The following is a 21420-nucleotide window of genomic DNA, read 5'->3' on the forward strand; positions in this document are numbered from 1 at the left end:
TATCATGTTTCTTAACATGACGCGCTATCATGATAGCTAGTGTGTTGTCATCCACAGTGAAAGCTACAACTTGCCCTGTCAAGTCAAGTAAAGGTCACCAGGTTAGCCTACATGCCTTGCTGTAGAATTCAGAGGCACCTGCTCGCGCGCACCGGGGGTCACCGACCACCTCCGTGCGCTCTATTCTGTCAAGGAAGCGTTTGAACTGGCCGGGATCAGAGCGATGTTCTGTCGGCGAATTGTGTCGCCTCGCAAGTGTTTATTCACAGGCTGTTTGAAAAGTGTATCCATCACGGGCGCAACACATCCTCGCTGTGGCAAAGCTGAATGGAGAAGAAGTGATCAAAAGCGACCCATTAGAACTTAAAACTATTGCCAAACTCAGACATGAGATTCACTATGGCTCAAATAATTGCCCTGATTTCCTCATATCAAGTATTTTGGTGTATAAAGTGAAATGTCAAGATTCAGACCAATAATAATAATAATAATAATAATAATAAGATCTTTAATCCCGCCCATTTAACGAAAGTAGGCAACAGGGTCCAAAGTTCACTAAGTTTGGCCGATAATGGTGGCCAATAAAAGCGCCTGAGCGCAGTGTGTAAACACTGTCTATATACCTTGGGCTCAGTCAACACAGTCCGCGCTGCTTTGCACCATTTGCATGGAAGGCCGCTGTTCCCTGCCCCCTAATTAGCATGCGTTATATTGCCCTCCTTACGAAAGCATCATGGCAAGTCATACCACTTGGGCCAACGGGGAAGTGAGTCAAGCAGGTGTCTTTGTGAGGAAATTCACATCAACACGGGAAAAGAGAGAGAGAGCCAAAGACTTGTCACATTTCGTTGTTTTTTTTGTTTTCTTTTGTCTACATGTGCAGTTCCACTTGAAATAGCCCATTGAAACAATACTATCGAATAGGACGTGGAAGTCAATAAAAAACTTTTTTGATGTTTGCAAAAATGGTGTCCAAGTTGACATCTTTACAGCAGGAGCTTCTAAGCGCCCTGCTGGATTCAGGAGTAACCAAAGATGTGCTTATCCAAGCACTGGACGACATGGACCCCACGCCGAACAGCTTTGGAGTTAAACTGGAGAATTTACAGATGTCACCGTCAAGTTCTAAAATGAATGGGAGCGACACGGACTCCAAGCCAGTGTTTCACACATTAACTAACGGACACGGGAAGGGAAAGTTATCCGGGGACGAGGGCTCTGAGGACGGAGATGATTTCGACACACCGCCGATTTTGAAAGAGCTCCAGTCGCTAAACACGGAGGAGGCAGCGGAGCAGAGGGCAGAAGTGGACCGCATGCTTGCGTGAGTTCAACAGTCCAATGATGGTTAAGTTCCTGTTTGACAGGAAAATACCAACTTTCAAATGTGCCAAACTTTCAAATGTGACACCTTAGTATTATTATCTGTTTAGACTACAGTTTCAAAAAAGAACATGCTTCTGTCTATGTAAGCCAAAATTACTTACGTCGAGTTGTCCCTAGTTTTTAACCAACACCAACTAGTCCACTCTTTTTCAGGCGTTTCAGCGGGCACAATGAGAAAAAAAACAAGAAAATTAAAAAGCTAAAATACTTATTTATTCGCTCCATAGGCTCAGGCAATTGCATCAGAATAATTGTGACAGTTGTTAATATCAGGTTGTTGCCATAATACCTGAACATGCGCCTAAGGCCTAGGCCTAATACTTCTAATGCAGCCTAAATTATGAACATCATGTTAAGAAAATTTAAACAACGCGCCAGTATCACTCCTTTTCTCTTTCTGGTTACTAATTATCTACACAGTTTATTATTCCTTCAGTTTAGCAAAATATCAACAGAAGAAGATCTATTTATTATTAACTAGGCGTGCGTCATGTCCAAAGATTAATTGAAATCACTCCTAAACTGTTGCATTTCGTAGTTTTGCGTCATGGCAGAAATACACCAATATAAGAGCCTATACCGAAAAATAAAAATTCAAGAAATATTACATGGTAATATCATCATAACGATATAAAAGAAACGGTTGCCCTTATACAATGGACAACTGCCAGAAAGATGTAAGGCCTATTATAGTTCTTTAATAACTTTTTATAAATAATACTTGTAAAATAAGACACCCTATCAAATAGGGCTTAGTACAGGTATAGCAGGAATGTAATGCATTAGTCTAAAAATACCAAATAAGAATGGCACATTTTTGTCACGGTGTTAGTTAATAAGTTACAATAATTGCAGTATTGCTGTCAACACGTAGTATACAAAAATCAAAACTAAACCACGTGGAGCAGAGTTATTATTAATTTTATTCTATAAATCATCAACTGAAAGATACACAGTGGCGTATGATTAGAATGAATGGAGATCTGGTTATTCATTGTCGAAAGTTATAAACCAACATCTCTACAAGCTTAAACGTTTGGCGTTCTCTAAATCAAACAGTCGACGTAGATTTCGTACAGTAAGACTCATAGTGAGGTCACGGAGCAATTTAAACTGAAATTACTGGGGTAAGTGACCATCTTTGTAGTAAACTATGCAACCTATAGTTTAATATGACGCACTATACCTGCGTCTCGCTCTGGCTCTTCAAGATCAACTGAAAATATGCAGAAAAAAAGCCTCGAATTGGCTCTTAATATGCTATCTGACCTAAAATATTTTTTAAAAGCGAAGTTGTGCAGTTAGCCCAAAATTTACTTTTGGGACATTTCCTTTATCCTTAATCGTGAGGAATTAAGTAGCATAAAAACTATGTCGTTCTTTTAGCTGCAAACTTTTGGTAGCCTATGGGCCTATACAGTAGGTCTATTAGCCTAATTAGTGTAAATTAAAAGATTATTTGAGCGTAGGCTATTGAATTGGACAACCCATTGAAATTCTAAAGACATTTCTATAACAATGGCAATTAAGTAGCCTATGAAAATCATGTTGTCCTATATGTTTTTTTATATTATTATTATTTTGTATGTTTATGTAATAATTTAGCTACATGTAGGCCTACATAGATGATGCATATATTATTTATGTATGTATGTCGTTATAGCCTGCATATGTGAGGCCTACATTTTTCGAGCCAGTCGTTGCCGATAACCACGTAGGCTAACCTTTGAAAGTATTTACAACCTATTGAACGAAATGATTAACGGTCGTTTATTAGGGTATACTTAACAGTTGTCTGTCGACGTACTTACGACCTTTTTCAACCAAAGACATTTACAGAACGAACAGCAATGAAACTTGGCAGAGGGGAAAAGAATGACTGTCTAGTGCAATAGCTTTGACCTGTCTGTCTGTAATTAGTGTGCCGTTACAGACAGAAAAAATAGAGAGCTTGCCCAGAAAGGAATGGATATTTAGCTTATTCAACAACTCCTCCATTTTTGGGGACTATTAGGCCTATTATTGTTAATGAATTTACAAATCAGTTACGTTTCCTGTTTGTTGTTTTGTACCCGTTGTTCCCTCAGCGAGGACCCGTGGCGCGCGGCTCGCATGATCAAAGGGTACATGCAGCAGCACAATATTCCACAGCGCGAGGTGGTTGACGTTACCGGGCTCAACCAGTCTCACCTCTCGCAGCACCTCAACAAAGGCACGCCCATGAAAACACAGAAACGAGCCGCACTCTACACCTGGTACGTCAGGAAACAGCGGGAAATTCTGCTGCGTAAGTTCATATTTGAGTTGGTCCTCTCTCTACTTCTCTGCTTACTTCTGTTACATTGCTTGTCAACTGAGAATATTTTAACTGGCCTCGAAGCGGTGCTCTGCACTTGCATGTTAACAGTAATTGGTCTATTGGTCTATTTCATTTTTTATTTAAATCATGGCAGATTCCTCAAATAATGAACTAATCAGATGCCATAATTAGAAAATGATTGTCATGCTTGTATATTTTTTCATGATTTCTTCCATGAATTTTCTGCAACAATATCATTATAATACATGGATAAAATATAGGTATCATACATTATGATTGCTTTAGCACTGTTTAATTTACAAGGGGTTCTGGGATTAGTTTGCATGGTAAATCTGACCATTTATTGCTTTGGCTTACAGCTTATAGCTCTAATCACTTATTGCATGATTACCCAGAAATAAACTCATGACATGTTAAATTCATTACAAGTTTTCACTGCTTTTCCACATTACATCGCCTGGATCAAATGTACCTTCTCTTATTTTTGCAGAGTTCAACCAGGCAAGTCAAGGTTCTGTCAGTATGACAGACAAAGGCAGTCAGGATCAGGTGCTGTTTTTTTTCCCAGAGTTCAATCAGACCGGGCAGGGCATGGCACAGCCTGGCGAGGACCCGGCTGGCGAGCCCGCCAACAAGAAACTGCGTCGGAACCGCTTCAAATGGGGTCCCGCCTCCCAACAGATCCTCTACCAGGCTTACGATAGACAGAAGAACCCCAGCAAGGAGGAACGGGAGGCTCTGGTGGAGGAGTGCAACAGGTGAGGATGGAGGAGACCTGTTGGACAGATAGGGTGCCTCTCATTCGTCTTTTTATACATACATCCTCCCTTCCTTCCTCGGTCCTCGTCCTCTGTGATCTACATAAAGAATGATGGGGCGGCAACAATGGGATAGTCAATCCAGTGATAGTTATAGATCAGTGGGAACGAGCCTGGAGGATCGAGCATCGAGGATCAAGGAGAGAAGTTGAGAGGCACCCATAGAGTAGAACTCCTCTCTCCTTCCACCCATAGAGTAGAACTCCTCTCTCCTTCCACCTATAGAGTAGAACTCCACTCTCCTTCCACCCATAGAGTAGAACTCCTCTCTCCTCCTAAGAACCATACGTAGATAAATAGATGCAGAGGGGTTGTGCAGAATTTCCAGATGATTTAAAATGTGGAAGTATTATTATGAGATATAAAAGACAACGTATTCAGTGTTTTTACATCTTTTTGCATATCCTGTATATTGGGGAAAATAGCTGCATATTGTAGAGCTCAGCTGGTCATACATACTGTAGCTATGACAAGATCTTTGGTTCAAACGACATGCAACTAGACTGTACACTCCCATCACTTTTAAAAAATAAAGAATACTTTTGATTTACTATAGGCAAGTGTATATCTTATCTGACATATACCTTTGACCCATATTCACTGGACATCTAAGACATTTTAGCAGTGTGTTAGTATTGTATACACTACGCTGGAGCTTTTTGTGGTCATTCGGGCCTGACTGAGCGTCCTCTTCCCCCAGGGCTGAGTGCTTGCAGCGAGGAGTGTCCCCGTCCAAAGCCCAGGGCCTGGGCTCTAACCTGGTGACCGAGGTGCGGGTGTACAACTGGTTCGCCAACCGCCGCAAGGAGGAGGCCTTCCGTCAGAAGCTGGCCATGGATGCGTACACGGGGCCCACGCACAGCATGAACCCCCTGCTCTCGCACGGATCGCCCCACCATCCGCAGACCAGCGTCTCCCCACCCAGTAAGATGCAGAGTATGTCTGGGGCACACACACACACACGGGCGGGCGGGCGGGCTGGCATTCGCACTCACTCAAGCATGCACGCTCACACACACACACACGCACACATACACTCACTCACGCATGCGCACACACACGCGCACTTACACACACACACACACACACACACACACACACACACACACACACACACACTCACTCACGCATGCACACACACACACACACACACACACACACACACACACACACACACACACACCGCACAGCACACAAGTGCACGCACACACACACACACGCATGCACACACACACAGACACACACACACACACACACACACATACACTTCCCCCACCCCCACCCCTGACCCATGTACATGTTGACACTGTTATTCACGCCTGCTGGTTACATCTGATCCCTTTACAGGTTTTCAAGTGATATACAGTAGTCTACCACCTCATTACAAAGATCAAGTCCCATCGTTGACACGTCCGCTGACAGGGATTTAATCAGTGGCCAGGGTCTGATCAGGGCTGTTGCCACTAAAAAAGGGATTTGAAAGGGAAGTTGATGAGATCAGTCACAGCAGAAAGTGTGGTGTGTGTGTGTGTGTGTGTGTGTCTGTCTGTGTGTGGAGAGAGAGAGACAGCTAAAGAGAGAGAGAGAGAGAGCAGAGAGAAGTGAAGGGAGAGAGAGAGAGAGGTGATCAATAAGAGTGAGTGAGCTGAGCAAATGCCATTGTTATTCTGATCTCTGAGAACACACTGAGAGAACAATCTGCATTGTACCTGCAATCTCTTCTCCTCAGTCAGCATGGCCCGCCAGCAGCAAGAGGCTTCCCTGTCCCCTGGCCAGGGTCACCTCTGGGTCAGGGCCCGGCCCGGGCCAGCGCCAGCTCTGGATCTAACACACGCCACCGGATTTTGTTCGATAATATTAAATGTTGTTGTCACCGTAGCTAGGTTTTTTTTAAACACTGTCTATTCGATGGCTATGGACAATGTTAGAACAAATGAGCAATTTTGAGTCTAGCTGAAGAAAGATGATTGTATCAGTACACAATCAGATTGTATAATGTCAGTCCGAGAGTTTTCCCCTGGGAAAAATGTGCAAGGACATAAGATGTCTTTTTCTCTTTTGGATAAAGACATATTATGGGGGGCGGGGAGTTTTTGTCTCATGGAAACCTATAGTGGGTTATGGGTAATGACTCTGTTTACTTGTGAAGTACTCCTTACAACATACCTGACCAGTCAGTTACCTCAGGAAAAAGAAGAGGGAGACATAAGGAGAAAGAGTGAAAAAGAAAGCCTGTGTGTGTGTGTGTGTCTCAAGAGAGGACACTTCTGTCCCAGTCCAGTCCAGTCCCAGGTCCTGTCTCTCTCTCTCTCTCTCTCACACACACACACACACACACACACACACACACACACAGCCCGGCGTCCTGCCGCCTTCCCTCCGGCGTCCTCAGCTGTTTTTGCGTGTCGGCCACTGTGCCGCCACAATAATGGCACAGCAGGCCGCCGCCTCGCGTTGCCGGGCCAACGGCCGCTATTATGCGTGCTTAATTGACAATTAAAATCCCCTGGCTACTACAACTCCCAGGCCTTTGATACAGTTTGGGTGGGTAAAAAGGGGAGTGTGGGGGGGGGGGGGTGGATTCTGCCCTCAACACCCCCCTTGTCCTCTCCTCTGTCTTTGCCCTGGCTCAGCAGGGAAGCCTATTGTCAGTGGTACATTAGGGGACTGCAATAACTGCAGGCGAGGTTCATTTAACTCCGCTGGCCCCTTTGAGAAGGGGAGGAGGAGTGGATGTTATTTTTTTTTTTTTTTTTTTTTGTCAGGGTTGAGGATGAGGATGAGCTCAATTTGAACTCTGCACCACCACCACCCCCACCGAGTCGAGTCGAGTCGAGTCGAGTCGAGTCGACAGCCCTCCCTATGGTCAGATAGCCCAGGCCCAGGCAAGCCCAGAGGAGCACAGGCCGCAGAGTAGCAGAGGCCGGCATGGCCCAGGGGTGCTGGGGCATTGCTGGGCAGACAGGGCTGATGGGGTATCGCCACTGTTGCTGAGAGAGAACAAATCAGAGAGAGAAAGAGAGAGAGAGAGAGAGAGAGAGAGAGAGAGAGAGAGAGAGTTGGACAGAGGCTGTGTGAGAAAGAGGTCGTCCCAGGGTCAGTCCAGAGAGAGACTCTTACCGGCAGGTTTTATTGATCGGGCCAGTGGACGACGATAAGGGGACATGTCGTTTCTGCTGCTGTTAGAAGGTCATTGGTGGCCATTTATTTGTTTGTGTGTGTGTGTGCATGTGTGTGTGAGCGTGGGCATGTGTGCGTGTTTGTGTGTAGGTGTGTGTATGCTTGTCTGATTCTGTGTGTGTGTGTGTGTGTGTGTGTGTGTGTGTGTGTGTGTGTGTGTGACCATGATCCTAGCCTGGGCCTGTTTGTGTTTTGGTCCCATTAGGAAAGCAAAGTCAAACAGCCAAAAGTCCTCTGATCTCACAGACTGGCCAGTGCCCCTCTTTTTACGATGCTTGTCTGATTCTGTGTGTATGTGAGTGAGTGTTTGTGTGTGTGGGTGTGTGAATTCTGATTATGTGCACGGCTGTGTGTGTGTGTGTGTGTGTTGTGTGTGTCCTCTGATCTCACAGACTGGCCAGCGCCCCTCTTTTTACGACGCTTGTACCTGCTCACCCATGGCACTCCCGACGGCAATTATCCTCCGACACCCTCAATGAGCTTTAAGTGGAGTCCTTCTCCGAATATAGACTCGCTAGCGATCAAAAAAAACAATGAAAAGATAATCAGTTTGCCCAGCGCAAACCTGCTGATTGTGCACATGTGTTTGAGTGTGTGTGTTTGTCTATGTGCACAGGGTTGAAAGACGAGCTAGGGGGGGAACTATGGGAACCCATTGTGGACAAACAGAGTCTGTTGTAGATGGAGATGTCACTGACTCGCTGGCTTGACTGTTTGCCATGTTCTGTTTGTTTGAGTTTGAGCTGAGAGAAAAGAAGTTTTAAGCACTGCCTGTCTACGGCCTTGTATCTACAACCCGAACCGAGAATTTTATCACCAAAGGATCTCCTCTTATCTCAAGTCTTATTTTTTTCACAGGAATAGTCGGAATTCCTCTAATTTGTGCTTTTATATATTAAAAATACGGAGCATACACTCATAACCGCTCGAATCCAAAGAGGTTATATAACTGGTTGGCAACTGGTTGATGAAGGTTGAGAATTGGCAGATTAATTTATAGACCGCATATTCTTGTAAAAGATGGGTGTGAACCTTAAAACCCGCTCCTTATGTTAGAAGTCCTTATGTAGCACCATTTTAACTGCAGTGCCCCATGTGACTGGTTGAGAAGAGGCCACGTTGAGCTGGAGTTTTGACCTCAGGTGGGGGGCTGGGCTTGTGGTGCTCATTGGGGTCTGTGCCCTCTGCTTGCACTGGTGGTGTTGGGGAGGACACGGAGAGGACACAAAGGCACATGAGGGCGTCCTGCCGGGCCTGGGGAGGCCCCCCTCTCATATGCGGCCGGCCCGCAATGAGCCATGCCTGGGGAAGGGCTTTGATATTACACCCGAGCCCCGCGGAGAACCAGAGGTCTCCAGAGAAAGAGAGAAAGAGACCCTCTGTGGCCAGAAGGTTTCTCGGGCCTCCACTTTACTCCTGAAAGGGGGAGAGGGTTTCTGCCGGCTTGTGTAAACTGGAAATGACTGCCGAGAAGAGATTTGGAATTGATTTAATCATTTATGAGCTTAGATTAGCAGAGCCTGAATTATTTCAGTAATCCAGATTGTGTACAACACACACACCTGCACCCCCCCCCCCCCCCTCTCCAGTCATATTGGGAAGCTTTCTATTCTTTGATCACAATTCTGTCAATTTACATGCTATATCGTTATGCTACTTACGCTACTAACTTGGTACTCATTCATGCCCTCGCTGTATGGGGTGTGGGGGGGAACGATGCTCAACCTTATTGCTTTTTATGTTGCTCTTTCTTTTTAAGCTTTTTTTTTTTTCACTGCCCCTTGTTGTCGTGGAAACGGAGCCCTTGGCCTGTGCTGCTCAGTAGAGCGAGACCCATTGGTAGTTGTAGGCGTTCCTGGACACTGGGGCGGTAGTGGTGGTGGCGGTGGTGGTGGTGGTGGTGGTGAGGGTACTCAGTCCTCAGTAGGCCTCTGATGAGTAGCCACCAGACAGCCCCAAAGCCAGACAAAGATGAAGCTGAATAGTCTGCCTCACTCATTCCACTCCTTCCCTCCCCACCACCACCACCACCACCACCACCTCCACCCTCCCTCCTCCCTCCTCCTCCGCCCTGCACACTTTAAGAGGCTGAAGAGCAGCGAAATAAACTCTGTTTATGAGCCCCGGGGCCATTGTGCTTGCTCTCGGGTCGTCGGCCAGATTGAGTGCTTTATTGTTTGCACCGGTGTTTACAAGTTGCTGAGCTGCGCCATGGGGTTGCCTACACATTGAAGGGGTGTGTGTGTGTGGGGGGGGTTTGGTGTGGTCAGGGGGCAGAGGAGACAGGTCAGGGGCAGTCCATCCTGGGAGATAAATGACGCTGGCTGGCTGGCTGGCTGACCGGCTGGCTGGTCGGGGGCAATAGAATAGATGTATGCTTTGACCCCGTATTTACGCAGAAACAATGACCTGGCTGGCGTCTTCATTAAGAGTGAGTTACTGACCACTCTGCGCATCAGAGGCCATTGGCGTAGCACTGAGGGTTGTTGTTGGTAGTGCACACATCTGGACTTAAACTGAGCACTGTATGCAACGTGTTACATAGTGATGCCTTGCTTGTCAGTGTAATAGTGATAGTAAATGTTGACATCCCCCCAGAAAGTGTATATGTGTGTGTGTGTGTGTGTGTGTGTGTGTGTGTGTGTGTGTGTGTGTGTGCAGAATGTGTAAGAGGGTAAGAATGTGTTTGACATTGGCGAGGATTGCATAATGTTTGTTCGGCAGGTATCTGAAGACAGGCCTGCATTGGCAAACATCCATTTTGATACAGAGAGGGCAAAATTCCTGTGGCCCTGACTGGTCAAGAGGAGATCTGTGTGTGTGTGTGTGTGTGTGTGTGTGTGTGTGTGTGTGTGGGTGCGTGTGTGTGTGTGTGTGTGTGTGCCAGTGTGTTTGTTTTGTGGGATGGGGTTGATGAGGAAGGCGCAGGGGTGTCAGAGACAATGCAGAGTCTCAATGTGGGATTAAGGTGTGTTGGTGTCTGCGTGATGTAACAGAAATCCACTGATAAAGCAGCAAAGACTACGTTAATCCTCTGGATACAGACAGGGACCCTGATGGATGCTATGATAGAGAGGACTGCCCCTTATCTCACTGTGTTTCTATGTGTGTGTGTGTGTCTGTTTCTGTATGTGTGTGTGTGTCTGTGCGTGTGGGTGGGTGTGAGTGTAAATATTCTGCCAGTTTGTGCAAGCTAGACTAGATTTGTTCTAAAATTAGCAGTCTACTCTTCCAGTAGATGGACTTCCTGCAAAGCCCATGGTCGGTACACTCAGTGTGTGAGAAGCCCTTATCACTTTCAAAGGAACACAATTGCCTCCCCCACCCCCTGCGTCTGACTCAGAACAGGCCGGCGGCTCAGGTGTTACGAGGAAGAAGAACCAATCAGGTTGCATGAGCAGAGTTATGTGTGTCGCTTACTGTGTGTCTCTGCCTCTCATACGGGTTGAATGACACAGATACTGACAAATGCTATCTCTCTTATCTGTCCATCTTTTTCTGTCTATCTCTCTCTTTCTCCCTCTCTTTCTTCTCTCTCTCTCTATCTCTCTCTCTCTGTTCTTCACATGTTCAGGTGTTCGATACAGCCAGCAGGGGCCTGGCGAGGTCAGTTCCTCGACGACCATCAGTCACCACGGCAACAGCGGCATGGTGACCAGCCAGTCGGTCCTTCAGCAGGTGTCGCCGGGCGGACTGGACCACAGCAGCCACAGCCTGCTGTCCCCGGACGCCAAGATGGTGAGTCCAGTCCGCACAGCGGCCCAACGCACAAAGAACACAGAGCTGTACGGTCCACCTGGGCCCTCCTCAGTCCATCTGAGCCCTCTCCAGTCCAGATAAGATAAGGGGCCGGCACGTCACGGAAGCACCGCGTGCTTGACACAGAAACGCTAATCTGGGTCGCGGCTCTCTCACACACCTACACACAAACGCCTACACACACACACACATAAGCACACATACACACAGCAGGCAAATACACACTTCCTTTCTTAAACGCACACATATTTGGACACGTCTACACACATTCACACTCCAATATAAATTTGCCAGTTGCAAAGAAATACACACAGACAGATAGAGAGACAGGAAGACAAACACAGATAGACACACACACACACACACACACACACACCCACACACACACACACACACACACACACACACACACACACACCCACACACACACACACACACACACACACACACACACACACACACACACACACACACACACATTTACATAGACACATAGACACAGACTCTTAACTACTTATATAATCAAATACACACTCGTGCACATAAACATGCAGCGCACAGACTCTTGCCTTCTCATACACACACAAGAACACACACACAAGCACACACACACAGATACAATACAAACAAACAGTTAGTCCCTGAGTATCGAACCTCTGGCACAATTGGCACTCTGTTTCTCTGTTGGTGAGGTGCGTTGATACACAGAGACAGGCCTTGGCCCATTAGTCCCATAGACAGCCTGCGACAGACGCCACATCAGTGTGTGTGTGTGTGTGTGTGTGTGTGTGTGTGTGTGTGTGTGTGTGTGTTGGCCAGGCCCAGGTGCTAAGCCAATATTCCTGACAAAGAGTCTTTCTGCCTCCGTATTGATTAAATGCCCCCATGGCGCAGGAGGAAGGGCAGGGCACTGCTTGCTCTGCCAGCTGAGTGACAAGCCCTGATTATGAGGTGCCTAGACTCCTCTCTCTCGCTCTCTGTCTCTCTCTCGCTCTCTCTGTCTCTATATCTCTCTTTCTCTCTCTCTCTCACGCGCGGTCGCGCACGCATGTCTTTCACACTTCACAACAGGAGAAAAATGATCAGAAACTCCACAACAAGCACCGCGCCGCCCAACCCCTCCGTCCTCCCCTGCGTCCCCACCTCTGTCCAAATATTGGACTTTGCCAAAGGCCAACGCAGCGCGGCGGCCTTCAAAAAATCAGCATATGTGGCCTAGCCGTGACGTTTGGCAAACAGTTTCTTCTGGCTTTTTAGTTTTTGTTTTGTTTTTGACGTCGTAAACATTTGTACTTGTCCTGCCATCGCTGCTAATCTGTTCCAGTGTTCGGCTCATGTTTGAACAGCTGACGATAAAAGTAAAGTAAAAGTAAAGTTTCTTTTTTTCATTTGGAATGTGGAGAGATTGAGATTGAGTGGTAGGTGTTCCAGGAAGGTGGCATTCCTGATAGAGTTGTGGCCAGTGGATCATGACTGGACAGTCCTTTGTAGATTAGCCACTAACGGAGGGTGGACAGCACGTCTGTGTCTGCAGACAGAGGGACAGTTGTGACGCTTGGGCGACTCTCAAAGTTTATTCAAATCGACGCTTTCCATTTGAGTGACAGCGTCGTCACTGGACTGACCGCAGCATGCTAAAGAAGGGAACGCATTCATTCATCTGCAACTTTTAGCTCTGGACATCTTCCTTTTCCTTTTATCGATTCGGATTGGGATTTGTTTTTATATCAGTATTTCCGTCTTCATTTGCTTTTGTGTTGCCTATCTTTTAACCAACAACATTGTGTGTGTGTGTGTGTGTGTGTGTGTGTGTGTGTGTGTGCAGATCTCTGTGTCGGGCGGAGGATTGCCACCGGTCAGCACGCTCACCAACATCCACAGCTCCCACCACCCGCACCAGCAGACCCAGAACCTCATCATGCCCCTGTCCGGCGTCATGGCCATCGCACAGAGTGAGTACCAGCCGTCCACTACTGCACTGCCGGGAGGTTTCACTGCAAAAGAGAGTGTATACAACACCAGCCATTATTCACAGAGTTGACATTTGACACAGTGTCCTAGATGCCGAGCATCCCTGGACATAACTGCACAACATTCAGTACAGCAATGTATTAGCAATGTATAGTATTGTTGAATTCAAATTGAATGGTGGTTTCAGTTAAATATATATATATACTGTATATATATGTGTGTGTGTGTGTGTGTGTGTGTGTGTGTGTGTGTGTGTGTGTTTGCCATTGAGTGACGAGAGCAAAATTCTTAAGTGTCCTGTGCGTTCCAATAAATGTGGTGTAGGAGAAAAAATAAACAGTTGCACACGTTTGTGACAAATTGGACATTGAGCTCTCTGAATGTTTACGCAACATTATACAAAAAAACAATATTCAAATACAAACAGTAGCTTCCCTCATGTGATCTTCTCTTGTTGTGTGTTTTGTGTATAAGCAATATGCGCAAGTACTGTATAGTTGTTGTATAAACAATATGCATAAGTATAGTTCCCTCATCTGATTCCCTTCTCTCGTTGTGCATTGTTCCTGTGCGGCCACGTTAGGTCTGAACTCGTCGCAGGCGCAGACGGTGCCAGTCATCAACAGTGTGGCGGGTAGCTTGGCGGCGCTGCAGCCGGTGCAGTTCTCGCAGACGCTGCACAGTCCCCATCACCAGCAGGGCCTCATGCAGCCCTCGTCTGGACACATGAGCCAGCAGCCCTTCACCGTCACACACACACACAGTGAGTAGTACACGCATGCCGAGCACTTATGTACTGTACACGCACACACACACACACACACACACGCACACACACACACACACACACACACACACACACACACACACACACACACACACACACACACACACACACACACAGACACACACACACACACACACACACACACACACACGCATAAACACACACCTTAGCACATCATGTGCACATCATAACATACATGTATACATACTGTACACACTCGTGCAGAATATGTCTTCTACAATACTATGCTTTCATAAGCCACCAGACTCTGCTACCCATATATGGTCATAATGATGCACATGCACAGCGTCATCATGTACTGTTTGTGTTCACTCACACAGTGTGTTATATAACATAGCCTCCTCTTCCTACACACGCTTGTGTGGGAAGATTACATTAGTCGATCTGTGCGTTCTTGCCGGATATGTCGTTGGATTGCGAAATGATACAGTCAAGGCAGAAGTATTCCACAGCTCAAGTGTGCTAAACATCCCTCTCTCCCTCTCTCTCTCCCTCTCTCTCTCCCTCTCTCTCTCCGGGCTTCTCTGTAGTGTACCCACACAAACAGGAGCCCCCGCAGTATTCTCACCCATCACGTTTCCCCTCGGCGATGGTTGTCACGGACGCCAACATCAGCACCCTCAGCTCAATGTCCTCCAGCAAGCAGGTGCGTCATCGCCTCCGTGTTGCCCCTGACAACACATTCTGATTGGTGGGCAGTCTTGGCAAATGAAAATGTCAGCTCCATGCATTGTGTCTTGACCTATTCATTGCTTCTCAGAGCTATCTTGATGCATGCTCGTCGTGATTAACACCACAACTGAATCCCACATTGCTCTGTCTGTGATCTCTTCAAATCTTTCAGTCACTACTAAAAAAAATAGGCATTTGAATGACCAGTATTTGATTGGGACTAAATCATATCACAGATAGAATTTTTTAAAAAGCCTTTGAACAACTTAGGTCTATTTAGTTAGACAGCATCACATCACAATCAGCAATACTAACACACGGCAGTCATGATTGACACCTGTTAAGGACTTAAGGCTTATAGGTGCACATGCACTGACCTTAGTGGAGGAGAGGAGGAGAGTCAATCTTGTGTTACATATCTGTGTGTGTGTACAGTATGTGTGTGTGTGTCCTATGTTGACGACTTGTTTAATCCCTGTCACATTAGGATTCTCCGGTAAACAAGATGGTGCAACTGGGAGGTCTCTCCTGGGTAAATATAGCACTATACTTGTGTATTTACACGTTAACTTAGATTTAATCAATTATGTAGATCAAACACACACTGTAGCACTGACTGGATGGCACCTCAGGTTTCCCTTGGCTGATTTGAGTAACAACATCCAATAAATCTTTGAATTAAACATTATAGTACCGGCAATCAATCCCGTAAACGACTAATCAACACTTCTCATCCATTCTGAAATCCCATGTCTATCCAAAAGACATAGACAAGCAGGTCAGCTGTTTGTCGTGCTCGTAGACTATAGTCAAAAGAGAAAAACGAGAGGTCAGCCTCGCTCGTTCGCCAGCGGCCCACTCTCAAAGTCATTTCCATTTTTCTTGGCGTTTGACCCCATCAATTTCTGGGCCTCTCAAGCGAGCAGGAGCCGCCTCACATCCCAATCAGTGATCCAAGGGAGTGCTAGTGTGGCTACTCCTCAGAATTCCTATTTCCTTTGAAAGACCTGACCAATCAATCAGCGGAGCTTTCAGCCTGAACACTGCTTGATTAACGATGCCTCCTTTCACTCTCCTCTCTCTCTTCTTTTCTTTTTCCCTCTCTTTCTCTCTATTTAGCTTTTCTTTTTATTTATCTCACTCTCTCTTGCTTTTTCTTTGTTTCTTACTCACTTGCCCTCTTTCTGTTTCACTTTCTCTCCCTCACGCCAATACTTTCTCTCTCTCTCTCTCTCTTTATCTCTCTCACACACACTAATACTTTCTTTCTCTGTCTCTCTCTTTTTCTCTCACACACATACTAATACTTTCTCTCTCTCTCTGTCTCTGTCTCTCTCTCTCCCTCTCCCTCTCCCTCTCCCTGTCTCTAATCTCTCTATCCCCTGGTGATCTCCTGATCAGGCACTACTCCCTACCTAGAGCCCTCCTTCTCTCAGATCAGGAAATGACCCTGTCGCAAATCAAAGACTCCAAGTGTAGGTGCATGCCCGGGTCGAGCTACTTCCTTTCTTGCTGTGGGTGGAAGGGGGTGGAAGGGCGTATGTGCATGCGTGCGTGCCTGCGTGCTCACTCTGTGTGTGTGTGTGTGTGTGTGTGTGTGTGTGTGTGTGTGTGTGTGTGTGTGTGTGTGTGTGTGTGTTTGTGTGTGTTTGTGTGTGTCTGTGTCTGTGTGTGTGTGTGTGTGTGTGTGTGTGTGTGTGTGTGTGTGTGTGTGTGTGTGTGTGTGTGTGCTCGTGCAATTACGCCTCACATCCCCTTTTCCACCGTCCCTCCCTCCCTCCCTCCCTCCCTCCCCTCCCCCTCGATGTTCGCTCTTGCCTGAAATGCCATCCGTGCTTCATTTTCACACGCTCAATTTCCCACGCCGGGCTCCGAGCCCTTCGCCGCAGCCCCTCACTCACACTCCAGCTCCGGCCACAGCTCCAGGGTCGCCTGTGGTGGCCTCTCTCAGCCTCCGTCATGTCCGAGCTCCAGGACGAGTCTCTAGGCTTTCCCTATCTCTAACTAAACCCCCCCCCCCCCCCCCCCCCCCCACACACACACTAGTCACCTGCCCTTTGTTTTCTCACACTGCTCAGACTAAAGAGACAATAGCACACATAACTGACCATGTTTGTTTTTGGGTTAGTGCAGCACAGAGTCATGTCGATGTGTGTACAGTTGTGTGTGTGTGTGTGTGTGTGTAGGCTATATATCTGTGTTTGAGTACGGATACATTGAGATGTCAGCCAAAAGTGAAGTCTGTGGGAGGAAAGTGAAACTAGCAGAGTTAGGTTTTTTTGTGTGTGTTTTTTAGCATTGTAAACCTTTTCAATGCTACTCTTATCAGAGCTTGTATTTGGTCTGGGTGGTGTTGTGAAAAGCTATAGTGCTCTCCCCTCAGGACATTAGAGACCAGCCTTTATTACCTTATTATTTACCCAGAACCCCCCTCCAACAAACACACACACACACACACACACACCAGAGAGGCCCCCCACCCCACACACACACAAACAAACACACACCCCCGAAACTCACCTGCACTTAGAGCCCAGCATCTAATGACCACAAACCAATCAGCTGTCCCTCCACCTCGCCCTACAACCAACAACCAACCTCCACCCTTCCCCCCACCCTACCGCTACACCTACCACAGGTGAGGCTGTTTGCTGGACCAGAAGGTCACGGCGGGGTCAGGCTTCCTCCCACCCCACCTGAAAGAAAAGGCAGCAAAATAACATCCACAAACACGCAGGTGGGGTGGAGGTGGGGGGGGGGGGCATGGAAAACAGAGAGAGGAACAGACAGAGAGAAGGAGGGAGAGAGAGAGGGAAAGAGAGAGGGAGAGCAGGATGAGGAATCTATTTGGTCAGGTGTGGCGTTGGTGTGTGTGCTGCTGATAATTTCATGGTGGCCTTTTCATTCACACACAAGAACGGGAAGTTCACGGGGGAAACAAACGGCTCTCACACACGTTCTCTGCTTTGCAAACAACCAAACGAAAACGGATAAAAAAAAAACTCAGCTGCTACACTAGCCGTTAGCTTCCCCACACCGAATGCTTTTGAATGTGTTTAAAATGTAGATGTGTATTGAAATCAGATGTGTGATGGTTGTACATTAAATCTAATCAGATATCCTCATTTACCCATCTTTCTTTCTCTCTCTCTCTCTACTCTCTCTCTCTCTCTTTCTCTCTCTCTCTCTCTCTGTCCTTTCTGTTTTCATTTCGCAGTGTCCCCTGCAAGCCTGGTGAACGAGCACACCTGACTTCATCGGAGCCTAGCAACTGAGGCCACATTTTTCCACCCATGCGCCACCGTATCCGTGGCAACTCCTAATAACTGGCAACTGCTCACCGGCTGATGAGTCAGTCAATAAATCAGGACTTGCTGCCGGGGCAGAGGAACGAGGGAAGAGAAAAAAAGAGAGAAGAGAGAGAGAGAGAGAAGAGAGAGAGAAGTGCACTGTGTCTCCAGTCCTTCAAGCCAAAGCACGGGAAAGAAGCAGACTGGATTCTTCTCTGCTGGACGATCAACTCGGATCACCCTTAACCCTTCAGCCTATATAAGTTCTTCTCAAGCAACAGTATTCGTTGTCACAGTTGAGTAATGTTCCCTGGGGGTGGAAAAAAAGAATAACAGATGTGCAAGTGATCCTAGCAAAAGTGACGAACAAACGCACAGAAGGCGTGGCACATGCATAACCAGACTGGTGGTCAACACTGTTTGAAACGTTCTTTAAATTGACACTGTGCACTCAGATCACGTGCTCGCCGGCACAGAAATCAAACCGCCACCAGGGGCGCTGTCGAGTCCCACAAGAACTGAATTGTATGGTAGCCTAGATTCTTCTGTATCGCTCTGCTATCATGAAATATCTTTGAAGTCTTTCGGGGTTGTTTTTTTTTTATTATTATTGCCATGAAGCATTCACTCTACGCTGTACGCATGCACCCATATTGTATATGACAATCAGTATCTCAAGCTTTACCTATATAAGTTAGAGTGAGTTAATCGCACACTGACAAATTTGTAAGCACAGCCTTTCCTGCAGGTTAAGTCTTCCAAGCAACGTGGAAAGGGATACAGTGCTTTCTATGCAGTGTACAGTCATCTGTAGATATGAAGGAGATGTGTTTTGCTGTGTGTGTGGCATGTAAATATTTGACAGTTTGGACGACTGTGTGGAAAGGTGAGAATATACTGTGTGTAATTGGTATGTATTTTTGCTTTACCGAGTTTTGTTCTGTGCATGAACTGTGATTTTTTTTTTTTTTTTTGTTTATGACAATCTTATCACCACACACTATGGAAGGACTATGCAATCAATGGTACTGCAATCAGTCGAGTGTTGAAGAATATGGAGGTCCTAGCAGATCCTTCCCAACAATGTGATGGAAACAAATCAGTGCTGATTCTGATTATGAAGAAATAGGAAACTTTGTGAAGATGGACATGGCGTCCAAGAGTAAGAAGGACAAAATTGACTCTGGGTTGAAGAGTCTCTGTTAGAGTTACCCAAATGGGTCAGCTTGCATGAATGTAAATCTAATTGCTCCAGAATTATTCAGACTTTTGTAGCACATGTTTTTGTATGTCCAGGAAATGAGGTTGGGCTGAATCTAACACACATATCTCAAACAATTAATGCTGGTTATGACGTATACCTCTGTGAGTGAAATTTCACTAGAGGCATAGCCTTCACAGTTTCAGTTGGGCCATCATGGGGAATGCTGTATTGTCCCCTCAGCACCAGTGGACCAATCAGTCGGAAGGATTTCTATTTGTTTGATCATGGAGTCATTTGCTTAAGCCCATGGTCATTTTCAGCATGTTCAGAATGGGACATTGGAATGGTAATTTTAGTGGTCACACTTTGTAGTTCCCAATAATAGTATCAGTGGTAATCCACCAGAATTTCTTTGGAAGTTGGAAAGGGAGTGTAAAATCATTTAGGCTATATCTGACTCTAGAGCAAACAGTATTACTTAGACACGTGTTCAACCCCAGACACAAAGAAACCTCATTGTGAAACAAGCCTGAATGGATCTGCCATGACTCAATTTAAAATTATTTTTCAATTCCTTATTCTCAAATGGTTATCTACAGTTGATAGTGAATTGAAGATGCATTGTCTGTGATTTGTAGAAAGGTTTCTTGAAAATATTGCTCCACATTCCCTAGCACCAATGTAAAGACAGTTTCTAAAGGTCACTGTTGATATATATATTTTTTGTGATGATATTTTGTCTTATCTGCTGCAGACCAACCCACTTGCCAGGGATTGACTGGTTACAGCTCACAGTTTGTACTAAAAACACAAAAATATGTGATTCCTGTTGTATTATTTTTGTATAAATATGAAAATTAATCTTTTAAAATCATTATTTATACTTGTACACAAATAACTTGACATTTCAAGTAAAGATGTTGTTTTCCAAAATGACATGTTGTTGTCCTTCTTAAAGAAACTTTTCCTAGTCTGGCGGGAAAGAGATTGGTGCCAAGTCTTTGGTTTTGCTGTGACTTGTTCCTTGTCCTCTGGAGCATTTACCACTGATTTTATTTCACGTCACACGGTGGAGGTCTTTTATGACATGAGGGTTAGGAATGTGTGCCCATTGATCACATCTAACCTCCCAACCTTTCCCAAGTGTGACAAGCACTGTTTGTATAAGTTATCTGATGGACCAAGATCCTAAGAGTACACTATGTGTCACATTGTCAATGTATGTGTGTGTGTGTGTGTGTGTGTGTGTGTGTGTGTGTGTGTGTGTGTGTGTGTGTGTGTGTGTGTGTGTGTGTGTGTGTGTATGTGTGTGTGTGTGTGTGTGTGTGTGTGTGTGTGTGTGTGTGTGTGTGTTTGCGTGTGTGTATGTGTGTTTTCAGGTGGTTGGAACAATGTACAATGCAATTCCCCGGAGCCCTTGAAGCAGCGAGCCCATTTGTCTGTTTATGGGCCTTTATGAGGACTTGTATCACGGCCTGATAAGAGAACAAGTTCTAAAGTACCTGCACTTTCATAACACACCTTATTCGAACAGGAAGTCTGATTCAAACATTTCAAAAGAAGACTGCGTATTGCCATGGTGTATCCTAACATGCACTACAAAGGCTAAACTAAACAAAAAAAATAGGCTACACTCCAAAGGCTGCATTAGCATTCTCAGTTCAAAAGTCTACTGAGCTTACAACCAATTGTAACAGTGTGTGTTACCAGGACAAATGCTGCTAGGCTACTGCTAACTGAGTTGGGTTTATGACCACAGGCCAAGATAATCACAACAACTATTGCTTGTTCTGCTTGACAACGGATAACTATTCCTACCTTAACCTTAGCCTCTAATACTACAACTTCTGCTTGTACTGTAAATGCTACTGCTGTTAATACCATCTCCATGTCAAACATTTTCTTGAAGTCATTGCATGTGTGTCCCACTTACATTAACTTTATGACACTGGCACTGAGTAAATCTTCAAATGACCGAATTTCCCTCACAGGATCAAAAAAGTATATATTCT

At 45.8% G+C, this 21420-nt stretch overlaps 1 protein-coding gene across 5 annotated transcripts; it reads left to right on the forward strand.

The window, feature by feature from the left end:
* Nucleotides 1-634: 634 nt before the first annotated feature.
* hnf1ba (HNF1 homeobox Ba) lies at nucleotides 635-20338 on the forward strand. 5 transcript variants are annotated; one of them, XM_062552677.1, is made up of 10 exons: nucleotides 635-1324; nucleotides 3474-3673; nucleotides 4197-4464; nucleotides 5225-5460; nucleotides 11279-11442; nucleotides 13289-13415; nucleotides 14018-14197; nucleotides 14773-14888; nucleotides 15402-15446; nucleotides 18132-20338. In XM_062552677.1, exons 1-10 carry the CDS (start codon nucleotides 954-956, stop codon nucleotides 18150-18152), a joined length of 1728 nt encoding a protein of 575 aa, XP_062408661.1. In that variant the 5' UTR covers nucleotides 635-953; the 3' UTR covers nucleotides 18153-20338. The 5 variants fall into 5 exon arrangements, with proteins under 5 accessions (XP_062408661.1, XP_062408662.1, XP_062408664.1 ...); XM_062552678.1 differs by having other exon boundaries at nucleotides 5225-5448; XM_062552680.1 differs by having other exon boundaries at nucleotides 4275-4464.
* Nucleotides 20339-21420: the final 1082 nt, after the last annotated feature.

Source organism: Sardina pilchardus, chromosome 13 (genome assembly GCF_963854185.1).
Source record: "Sardina pilchardus chromosome 13, fSarPil1.1, whole genome shotgun sequence".
In the NCBI taxonomy this organism is placed as follows: Eukaryota; Metazoa; Chordata; class Actinopteri; order Clupeiformes; family Clupeidae; genus Sardina; species Sardina pilchardus.

What these genes read in the sequence shown, in the direction of transcription:
- hnf1ba (XM_062552677.1), top strand. Translation starts at nt 954, where the DNA reads ATGTTTGCAAAAATGGTGTCCAAGTTGACATCTTTACAGCAGGAGCTT. An exon ending in CGTCATGGCCATCGCACAGA is followed by an intron (nt 13,416 to 14,017) that starts GTGAGTACCAGC and finishes CGGCCACGTTAG; the next exon opens with GTCTGAACTCGTCGCAGGCG. An exon ending in CACCGTCACACACACACACA is followed by an intron (nt 14,198 to 14,772) that starts GTGAGTAGTACA and finishes GCTTCTCTGTAG; the next exon opens with TGTACCCACACAAACAGGAG.